The sequence below is a fragment of the Eutrigla gurnardus genome, assembly GCF_963514095.1.
Source record: "Eutrigla gurnardus genome assembly, chromosome: 4".
Classification (NCBI taxonomy): Eukaryota; Metazoa; Chordata; class Actinopteri; order Perciformes; family Triglidae; genus Eutrigla; species Eutrigla gurnardus.
In genome coordinates, this window is record NC_139918.1 from 11,441,129 (window position 1) to 11,452,966 (window position 11,838).

At 43.4% G+C, this 11,838-nt stretch overlaps 2 protein-coding genes across 2 annotated transcripts; both read left to right on the top strand.

Moving 5' to 3' along the window:
* Positions 1–310: 310 nt before the first annotated feature.
* Positions 311–5,566, top strand: LOC311012986 (uncharacterized protein). Its single transcript, XM_084008842.1, has 3 exons — positions 311–1,385; positions 3,089–3,149; positions 4,032–5,566. The coding sequence occupies exons 1-3, from the start codon at positions 1,035–1,037 to the stop codon at positions 4,943–4,945; spliced, it is 1,326 nt and encodes a 441-aa protein (XP_083864968.1). The 5' UTR covers positions 311–1,034; the 3' UTR covers positions 4,946–5,566.
* A 1,237-nt stretch (positions 5,567–6,803) lies between these two features.
* LOC311012151 (uncharacterized protein) lies at positions 6,804–11,184 on the top strand. Its single transcript, XM_084007489.1, has 4 exons — positions 6,804–7,282; positions 8,214–8,311; positions 8,386–8,470; positions 9,935–11,184. Exons 1-4 carry the CDS (start codon positions 6,961–6,963, stop codon positions 10,801–10,803), a joined length of 1,374 nt encoding a protein of 457 aa, XP_083863615.1. The 5' UTR covers positions 6,804–6,960; the 3' UTR covers positions 10,804–11,184.
* The last annotated feature ends 654 nt before the right edge of the window (positions 11,185–11,838 follow it).

The following is an 11,838-nucleotide window of genomic DNA, read 5'->3' on the forward strand; positions in this document are numbered from 1 at the left end:
GAAATGAATGTCTTGGATTTTATTATTTTATATATTTTAATAATAATAATAATAATAATAATACACTTTATTTGTATAGCGCTTTTCAAAGATCCTCAAAGACACTTTACATATACAATAAAAAATCAATACATTTAAAACAAGTACTATTAAAAACAGGCAGGCTACAGTTGAGTGCATTAAATAATAGTAATTTATAGTGCATTATTCTTAAGAAATAAGTTGCGTTAAAAAGATGTACTGTGAAGTTATAAAACGGTTAAAAAGATGTACTGTGAAGTTATAAAACGGTTAAAAAGATGTAATGTGAAGTTATAAAACGGTTTAAAAGCAGGCACATTTAAAAACAAGTTTGTGATGCAATACAGATTAAATTAAAACATTTTAATATATATTTTGTAATCTCCTAGTAGTAGTTCATTCATATACATTTATTTTTTAACACCCATTTATTCATTCTACATATCTATACTACTTTGTTTTAATTACTCTATTTCTTAACTATTCAATGCATTTATTTTAATCATTTTATGAGTTATATTTTGGATCTAATTTGATCTATTCATCCATCCATCCATACAAGTATATATTTTGCAATTTTCCTTACCTCAATAAACAAGAACTAGCTAATATATTACATTATCAACATCCTTTATTTTATAAATCCTTAGATAGATTTAGCATTAGATACTACATAAAACCACTGGATGGAGTTGTGGAGGAACCAAAACAACCAGCCTCGTGTCAAACCGTCAGGTGTATCTGCAGAACGAGCCACGTAGCCTGTGGGGAATGTGGCCCAGTTTGTCACCACAATAACAACAGGCTCTTATTTTGACAATATTTGGACGGTACTGTTATTCCGGAAGTGCGAAGTATGAAGGAAGTAGAAAAAGAAGGTTTGCCTTTTTGTAACGAGCTACGGGCATCGTCCTCCGGTACCGACATCTCGGCGTGTTTCGGAGCCCGTGGGAGCTTCGTGTTGCCCGTTAAGCGGGGTCCGAGTCCGGTGTGGTTTCCTGTCGAGCGGCGGAATGGCCGTTGTGACCAGCAGAGCTCTTCACGAGCAGCTTGCTATCATCATGGGCGCCCTGACCAAGGCGGTGGTGGCGGAGATCTGCGAGGTGGTGGACGAGGGTTATGCGGTGCTGCAGATGGAGGTCAGCCGGAGCCACAAGGAGAACGAGGACCTGAAGAAGAAGCTGCACCTCATCGAGTCCATAGTGGTCCGGGGAAGCAGCGGGGGGAAGGCGGCGGCGGCGGGACTGGAGTTCGTATCGGCCGCGGCGATCGCACAGCAGGCGGAACCAACGCAGCGGGAAAGTGACGGAGGAGACGCCGCTGCCGCTCCCGGGGAAGACGGAGGGGACGTGGTGGTGCAGGAGGTACGTAAACACAACGCCGCTCGTTTCATCGTACCCCTTCTTACTCGCTTATTTTACAGCTGAAACCATTGGTCGACTATGGGAGTCCATTGACAATATAAGAAAAAAATACATTAAAACTTAGCCATGTAATGAAATTAGTCCCGTCTGTAACTCAAAGAAATGCTGCTTTTTCAAAATAATGGCGTACTCATCTTAAAGAAGCGTTCCCTAAATAACCAAGTCATTGGTTTGAAATACCAAGTCAATATTTGATATGCCAAATCATTATTTGGATAAACCAAGTCATTACTGCACGGCAACAATTGTTAGATGTTATTATGATGATTAGTCATTATTCGTCTAGCAAGTCAATGCTAAACATTAGCTGCTGGCTACGCAAACGTGACATTTACATTTAGGGCATTTAGCAGACGCTTTTGTCCAAAGCGACTTACAATAAGTACATTTGTCAAAAGAAAGAAACAACAACATATCATTGTTGATAAAGTAAGAGCTAAAAACTAGAACAAGTGTAAGGTCCTCGTCTGAGTAAAGTAGTAGTTGTTCACCAAGCATACCTTAAGAACAACAGTGCTATTATCAATGTGCTACATGTAAGAACATAGATTATCTAAAAACGTTTCTCTAAGTTTGATGACATCAATTGAATTAGGGCTGTAACCAATTATTACTTTAATCTGTTGATTGGACTTTAACATCTAAAATGATCTAATCTATAAAAAAAAATTCCCATCACAAATTCCAAAGCCAGTTTCGTCCCACACCAAATGTTATTCTTACAATCACATAAGACATTAGACATGGAGCTTTAACAAGCAATTATTAAAATAGTTGTTGATTAACTTTGTTTTTATAAGGCAATCAATAATCAATAATTCACTTAATCTTACAGTTCGATTTCTTTTGGATTTTGACCATTGAGTTGTGGAGCATAAACCTAGAATTAAAATGAAAAGGTGAAATTTAGAAAATTAATCATTATTATTATATTATTATATTTTCCTCTTGATCATCGGACCATGAATAACGATTCAAACGAAGGTTTAAGAAGATGGTATTTTGTGTAAGATGGCGCCTTGTCAACTTCTTTTGAATTGGGGGAACATGATCCATTTATAAAAATAAAAAAAAGATAAAAATAGGTCACAACTCTAATCTCATAATCTCCACATGGAAGTTAATCATCTCCTTATCTGTGCTGCGCACGCTCAGTGCATGCTCACGGGCTGATGTTGATCCCTTATCTCAAAATCACCATTTACTTATTTTTTTAATCTCACTCATTACCTCGGGCTGAAAGTCATAACATGTTTATTATCTTGAAAAAAATGTTTTTGTCGATAATGTGATAATTAAATGGAGATGAGAACGAAACATTAACTGCTCTCAAGTATGGAAGGTCATGTCAGTTAGTCCCTCAGAAGTCTTATTAACATTTGTATAGTTGTGTTGTTGCTGTAGCTTTGATCTTGAGCAACTGTTGCAATTTAATTCAGCAATTACAACCATCACCATTTCTTCTTTGTTATTATTTTCTCATTAAAACTTCAATTAACCTTTAAAGAGAGCCAATTGGGACTCGAGGCACATTTTATTTTCATTAGTTTGTATGTTTTCAATATCAAATCCATATTTCATGCCTGACTGTTTGCATAATTGTCATTCCTCTATTGAATATACATTAATTAAATCATTTCCAGCTTCCAGACATTGTGTTGATCAAAGACGAAGACTCTGACAGCAACGACGCCTTTGACGATGGTGAGTGTGAACGGCACACGACTTCTCAACCTCGGGGTCACACCAGTATGTTTCACTACAGTCATGCATTGATATCTCGCATTTGAATGAATTGGATTTTGACAAAAGAATGTTATGTAAATATATATAATATTGACATAACAGCCTCTTTTAGACGTACATAAGCAGGAAAAACCTGATTAACAAGATCCTCGTCCTTGTTAAGCTCTTATGCTTTTCCCTTTAGTGGGTTATATGTAAACGTCTCCAGAAGGTCAATGCCATGTCCAGAGAGTTCCTCTCCCCACAGAAACTCTGCTCCTGAACTGCTTCAAACACCTCAATTCACCAACTAACAAATCTGCATAATATCTGCCCAGCCGCTAGTTTTCCCCACCCTCTAACAGCTAGTAAGAGAGGAGCTGAGCGTGGAGTCTCCATGTTGAGGAGACGAACATAAATGTCCTTTATATGGACTTAAGAGGAGCTGAAGAACAAGTGGCTAAAATGTATTCCATCACTATTCCTCAGCAGTAAAACGCCTGTGATCTGATTCTGGCATGGGACGTTTCTGACAAACACACATAGCAGCTGACCAATCAGAGCAGACTGGGCTTTTTGGGAGGGAGGGGCAGGAGGTTAAACAGCGTTTCAGAGAGAGGGTGTTTTTAGAATTAAAGCATGTAAACATGATCTAGTAGTAATATAAAATACAAGAATGAACCAGAAAAGGAGCAGAACAAGTCCTCGTCTTCTAAACACCTGCTCGTCATTGATGTGATACATATCAGTCTCACAAATCCAGAGCTCCTTCTTGCTGACTATATTCCTTGGCTTGACTTGAAAACGCACAGTGACCATGTTTTTCTAGCCCAGTGATGCATTTGGGTTTTTCTCTTCCAGATAAAACAGCAGCTGCTGATGGAGGAACGGCTGCAGCCAGAGAACGCGTGGGGTCCACTCCCATCAGCCGGAGTATGAAGAGACACCGGCCGGGAAGCATCGAGGCGGACAGGAAGTCGTCCTCGGAGCCGCTCACGCTGACAGCCGCGGGGGCACAGAAGAAGAGCGTGACCGTCTACACGCTGGACTCTCCTCGCAGCGAGCCGGTCTACTCCGGCCAGCTTGGCGGCGACGAGATGGAGGCCGGCGAGTCGGCTTATTCCTACTCCTCAGAGATGGACCCGGACGTCCATCTGGTCAACCAGGGCTGCTCGCTGGCCCCTCCGAGTTCTAACAGACAAATGTATTTTGGTAGCAGCGCTCTGATGGAGGCTCAGTCTCCTACGAACAGAGAGCTAGATCTCAGCCTGACGTGGACCAAACAGTCGAAAAGTCAGATGACTTTCACTCAGTTTCACCAGAACGAAAACTTGGACGGCGATGCTTTCGGGCTCAAGATGGTCAGCGTCACAGGCTCGAATTCCACGGACTGCCAGCTGTCTGAAAGCAGCAACTCAGCGTTTGAGTACGAGGACAGCGACATGATGAACTTCAGCCACTACAGGGACCAGTCAGGTCGACCTCTGCTCTGCAACGGGCAGCCGGGCGTCCGTGGGAAACGCTTCGTGTGCGCCGTCTGCTCCAAGACGTTCGCCACGTCTCAGAACCTGGAGGTCCACTTGCGCATCCACACGGGCGAGAGGCCCTTCACCTGCAGCCAGTGCGGCAAGAAGTTCACCCAGTCGGCTCACCTGAAGTCGCACCTGAGCGTTCACTCCGGAGAGCGGCCGTACACCTGCACGCTCTGCTCCAGGAGCTTCATCGTCAAGTACAGCCTCAAGTTGCACATGAAGAAATGTCACAACAACGTCTGACTGAACCAGGGAGTTGGTTTCATCCTGTTCTGTAAATATCCCATTTTCAAAAAGGAGGAAAGGTTACTTCACATTTCATGTTTTCCAAAGGTTTTAATATGTGAAGCGTTTTCTTTCAAGAATGAGTTTTAATTTGAGCTGGAGCTGAAACAATTAGTCGATTAATCCGTTTTTAATCAGCAACGGTTTTGAAAATTGAAGGGTTGTTTAAACCAAAAAACATTTGATTCTCAAATTTGCTGTTCCTTTTCCTCACAGTCAACCGATTCTTATTATTTGATCTTTTGACCGGACAAAAAGGGACATAGACTGCAAATTCGCTGCAGCTAGAAGTCTTATATACACATCACATTTTCCCAATTATTTCCGGCAATGTTGTATGTATTGTCTTGGCTTGAGGATTTTTTTTCACTTTCAGATTATTATATTGAGAAAAAAAGTCTGCTTTCGGAATGAAACCTAACATTTGTAAAATTTCTGACGAGCTCCATCTCTTCGGTTTATTAGTCTATTATGTACAGGTCAAAAAGCATTTCAGAAAAAGGTTAAGAGTTGTGTCAAATGCAAAAACACGCAGTCACTTGCAGTTTGTTTGTGTGTCATTTTTGTTTAATAAAACTAATCAGAAATGGTTTTGTATCAGTTATTACTTGTTAAAAACAGATGTGTAACAGGTCATGCAAGGAATGTACGGTGTTCAAAAGTATTTAAACCTAAAGCTGGAAGGACCAGAATCAGCTTCTACAAGTAACTATTTTTATGGACTTTCCTTCCAAAAGAGAAATCCAAAGGTTGTTTATGTGCAACATGAAGACAATCGTACGGAGCCCTGGAGAGGACATCCAGAGAAAAAATACATAGATGGAGGCCACGTTTTACTACATTGAGCGCATAAGATCCAATTTGTCCCACATTTTAGTTAATTGTTGGCCACGTTTCAATTCATTTTATTTCATTTGTGGCCACGAGATAAGTTAGAGCGCGCGAGATAAGTTAGAGCGCACGATTGCCCCCCCTCCCCTCTCCCCGCCGGCTTGCACTCACAGTGCTCCAAGTCCTCTTGTACATGTACTGTATATCTCGTGGCCACAAATGAATTAAAACGATGGAACAAATTAATTAAAACGTGGGAACGAGTTGTATCTCGTGCGCTCATTGTAGTAAAACGTGGCCTCATGTATTTCTTCTCCGGATGTCCTCTCCGGTTCTCCGTATAATTGATTATTCGGAAGGAAAAACAACAACAACACAGCAGCAGCTTTATAGATGTGTGGGTTAGATTAATATGACGCTTTGTTAAACTGCATTTCATCTTCGGTCATACAGTCTGATTGTCATTGTATGAAATTATAAAAAATAAAAAAAAATAAAAACAGCGGCCACATAGTTAAAACGAGTGTCAAACATGTATTCACACGTGGGTCTGCCATGTGTCATATCTGGAAACCAGTTTAAAAAGACTTAGAGGCACAATACGGATCAAATGGCCCTGGTGCACCCTGAGATGAATTTAATATATTTCTAGTTGGAAAGTCAATCAAAGACAAGACAACTCAAATAACCACAAATGAGATGCAAAGCAACGATAAAAAGGTGCAAGGCGACGACAAAAAGAGGCCATGCAGCCAAAAAAAAGATGCTCTATGATTAGAGATAGGGGTTTAGGAATCTAAAACATGAAATCGATAATGGAAATGATTGTTATATAATTGTAAATGCAAGTCAGTCCATAGGTGTGCTTGAGGTCTCATTGGATCTGAATGGTAAATGGTTTTCTCGGGCTGGGGAATGTGCACACGCTTCACTGGAATATCAAATGTCAATGATGCACATGCGCATTCCGGGCTGTCTGGGCGTTCGTCACTTCCTGGTTTGTCTCCATACTGTTTACATCAGGGAGAAATCTACCTTCAGACGAAGAGAGCGGGCGCGAGCGTTTCTTGATCGCGTCACCCGCCACGACCCGGTCCAGACCGTCCCGTTTCAACACACGCACGCGGCGGATTATTAGAAACATGTCTCCGGCCGCTACCTTCCACACGCAGCTCGCCTCCATCATGGAGGTGCTGGCCAACACGGCGGTGGCGGAAATCTGCGAGCTCGTGGACAGCGGCTACTCGGTGCTGCAGCTGGAGATCTCGCGGAGCCGCAAAGAGAACGAGGTTCTGCGGAGAAAACTGCGGCTGATGGAGCTCCGATCCGCCCGGGCGACGGCCCTGCGAGCCGCGGCCACCGCCACCGGCGGCCCCGCGCTGCTGCTCGCGGGCGGCCGAGCTCGAGCTCAGCTGCCTGCTCATCACCCGGGCAACGGGCCAAGGAGTAGCGGAACACCCGGAGGTAACCATTATAATTAAACGTAGTTGAAAATAAGCAGCGTTTTAAGAAGTATTCCGATATTTTACCTCAGTAAAAGTACTGATACCACCCTGTGAAAATACTAGATACAACTAGTAGAACTGCTCTCTCAGACACAACGACTCTGGTCAGAGGAAACCTGATTCTAACACAATGTCAAGAGGAACACTGGAGAGAAGAAACGAAGCCATACCAGAATGCAATCTGGTCCTAAAGGGAGCTTCTGAATGGACAGAAGCTAGAAGTAAAAACTGAGTGTCAAACTGGCAAATTAAATAAGCAAGAAAAATATATCACGGCAACAACAATACTGTTGGACAGAAATGCAGTTCCTCCTACACCATTCAGTGAAATAAGGAGCATTTATTGTGACAAGTTCATCTCAGTAATCTCAGATCTCAAAGAGTTTAATGAACCTCAATATTAAACATTCAAACAACCAGAGGGACAGTGAAGGGCACGCAAACAAACGTATGTTATACACTGTAGCCTGTATATCAAACGGAATGTTGAGCCAATATTCATTTTACTGTTGGCGGTCATATGCTCGTGAAACATCATTTCGAGAGTATCTTATCTCTATGGTGACATGTTTACCAGTGAAACAGGAAAGGTGGGCAGGACATGACGCTGGGAGGAAATGTACTTAAAAGTTGCAGATTGACGGATATATCATTTTAATAATGTATTTAAAATATGGTCTCAATCTGTCCATAATAAATATGTCTCTGTCCAGCAGAGACATTGAGAAGATGTGGTTGTTAATTAGGGACATGTGATCTAAAAGGGCATTTTCAGCTTGATGTTAAACTGATATTCACATTTTAAAAAGATTTTTAGCATTACGATTATTCATAAAACCCAAGTAGATGAACGCAGCTGTGAAAGTGTCGTGATGACTCACCTCCTGCAGGTGAGGCGGCGCCGTCCAGAGTGTCCAACCATAAGGCCGTGCAGTGCAGAGACCCCGATCCGTCCTCGGACTCTGGACAAGACGCCCCACAGGGGACGGTGAGTAGAGCTGCAGATCAGTGTTCCTTCTCCTCCCTGGTTCTCCTCTTTATTTCTCTCCGCCCTGTTCACAGCCCGCTGCAGCGTCCACCGCCCTGACGGCCACCGTGATCAAAGTGGAGGACGAAGACGAGTCCTGGTCCCAGTCTGAGCAGAACAGTAAGTACAGTTTTAGCATTCCAACATTTTAGCAGGACTGACTAGCCTCCAGCAGGTTTACTCAACAGTGCACAGGACCAGGAACCAGGCTACCTGCCACAATGTCACATATGGACTAGAGGTGTTCATTAGAGCTGGGTATCTTTCAGGTGTCAACTGAACTAATGCAGTACAAAGTAGTATCTGAACTTCTCCAGTCAAACTATACCTACAGTGGACCCTTTTTGTGCCCAGATCTAGGACCAAAAGAAAAGTCCATTTGTATGTTCTCTCTCGCAGCCAATCAACGGCAGCGTTCTTCCATTTAGCATGACGTGTGATTGGCCCACTCATGCAGCAGCTTCAACCCATACAGGCGGGACCTGTAGATATTGCAGAAAATCTAACCGGGGCCGAAGGGATTGCTCACACAGAGACACGTCACCCACAAAACCATTGTTTTCCTCTTCGCAAATCACGTGGTTCTTGTGGTTTGTAGACGCACACAATAGTTAAAATATTCGCAACTGCAGAGACGCACCACTCATCAATATCACAGTTGATCTCAGGCTTTTAACAATTAACCAACGGGACGGACAATGGCAAATGCAGGCGAAAGGTTGATATTAGCGGTTTTTAATCAAACATTACATTTTTTTTCCACTATGTCTTGACCCAAAAACCTCTGTGGTCTTTTTTCCTGCATCTTCATCCGACAGCAGAGCAACGGCTGTTTTGTCCAAAATGCATTTCCAAGGTGCGTTTTTGAAGCGGCTGCACCTGTTGCCAAGCGTCTTGTTGTAATGGGGCCCAACTCGGCAGCTAGCAGCTAACGGTGCTAACGGCATGAACAGCTACAGTGCTGAGTGCGTTACACTTCCAGGCCAACGCCGTCCCGACACCGTGCATTGGCCCCCTTTTGGTTTATTTGGGGAACTTGTGACTGACGAATAGCGAAGCTACAGTCTGGCCCTCAGGTGGCCTTTATTGACAAGTCAGTCTTTGTAGATAAAAATCCTGTTCGGTTAATTATAACCCTGTGGTGCAGTGCAGTCTATCTGGATTTAGCTTTAAACGCTGCTTAATGCGAGGCAAAAACTTTACATTTTCAAGATTGCTGTATACTGTAGGCCGTTGTCTGTTCTTACCACATCTGCCGGCATCAAACAGGAAGAAAGTGGTAAAGTATTAAAGCCCGCCTCTTGCTCAATTTGATTGGCTGCCTGGGTCAAGCGTGACACAAGTGGTGCGACTCACGACTATGCATCTAAAAGCAGCGTGAAAAAACGTGAATTTGAGGGTGATGTGTTTTGTGGGTGACGTCCTTCTAGACTCGTGTTAGTGTGATGGGCCACTAAAGGTGGAAGCAGAGAGCTGATCATTTTAAAAGGTCCAGCCCAGAACACTGGTACAAATCTGTAAATGTGTACATTTGTAAAAGCATTAAAAATGGTGTGATATTCTACTTTTCTTTCTCTCCAAAAGAGTTTTGTCATGCTGTTGACGGACAGGTGGTGGAGACAGAAGTACCACCCCCGCTGACCAAACAGGAAGTAGCAGACGAGGGCGGCGGTTCATCTCTGCCGTGGGTGAGCGGGGAAGTCGGCTCCAGCTCAGTGTCCGTCCAAATAACCCTCAACACCAGCCAGAGGTCGGAAACCAGCAGTTATGACTGCCTGATGTACGAGCCGCAGCTCCAACATGGCTGCCTCAGTACCCAGAATCCTTTGAGTGATGATCCCGGGTGCTCGTACGTGGTGAACGCCAGTGCCAGTGTTCCAGCTGTGTCTGACTCAGGCGGCAGCAGCAGCTTCCCGTTCATCAGTGAGGCGAGTCTGTCTGCAGCTGCAGAGCACCAGCAGCCTGCAGGTCTCCACAACAACCAGCAGAGGGCGCCGTTACCTGCAGATGAGCAGGTCAGAAGGATCAGAAGGGACAGGTGGAGACCTCAGGACAGTGTCAGCAGTCACAGCAGGGAGGACGGCGGGGGAAAGACGTTTGTCTGCAACTGCTGCGGTAAAACCCTGGCCTGCCTGAAGAACCTGAAGACCCACATGAGGGTCCACACTGGCGAGAAGCCGTTCGTCTGCATGCTCTGCGGCAAATGCTTCTCCGACTCCAGCAACCTGAAGCGCCACCAGAGCGTCCACACTGGTGAGAAACGCTACGGCTGCATCCACTGCGGGAAGCGCTTCGCCCAGTCAGGGTCCCTGAAGGTCCACATGACGGTCCACACGGACTGCAAACAGTTCGGGTGCTCGTACTGCGGCAAAACCTTCATCTCCGGCAGCCACCTGCGCCGCCACGTCGCCATGCACGGCGGGGAGAAACGGTTTGCTGCAACGTTTCAGTGACAGAGGTGATGGGAATGCATGTGGAATCTTACAGCAGTAACAGTGACAGACTCGGACGAGGTGGTCCGACATTTCAAAATACAAACAGCCTGCCAGTGAACTGCTCACAGTTCATAAACTTAGGAGTTTCAGCTCTTCCTCTCAAACATGACGACGCTCTGTAAACAACAAAAAAGATTCAAAAACACACCATGTTTTGTTCATGGTGGTGATTTTTAGTTCAACAAGATGCCGATGTTATAAATAAAATGGCCAAACAGATCAAGACGAATCTGTATTATTACTTCTTGGACACGTTCACTTAATGTCAGTCAGTTTTGGTGATTTGATTGTTTGCTATTTTGTATGTAAATGTGTCATTAAAGTACAATATAAACAAAAGTGTTGTAGTGTAGAATATAGTTTAATCTATAGTTGAATTATTTTCGTGTATATTGTGTTCACATGTTCCTCCAGCAGGTGGAGGCATACTGGTTGAGGCTGGGGCAAGTCATGAAGCTTGGAAACGACAGGGTACATTAACAATGTGTGGCTGCAACAAACGATTATTTTTCATGAATTATGTATCTTTCTTGATTAACAACTTGCTGGCTGGTTTTGATCGAGGTGTTCTTTTTGTTGAGGAAATATCCTATTCATGGCAAGAAAGACTCAAAATGACAACAGAAACAAAAAAAATACTACAAAGAGATCAAATCAACTACAAGAATAACCCTATAAGAGACACCAAACTACAACAAAAGGAGGGTGGAACGATCACAGACAAAACTACAAAAAAGAGACACAGACACAACATGACTACAAGTAGACACATAATAACAAGAAAGATACAAGACGACGACAGAGAGGGACAAAAACACAAAAAGGAGGCCAAAACAACCACAGACTAAAATACCTACAGAGACCAAAACAATTAAAAAGAGACACAAAACAGAGATTCATGACATAACTACAAAGAGAGTCACACCAAGATAAAACTACTACAAAGACATAAAATTACCACAAAGAGCCAAACTAAAGACACCAGATATCTCT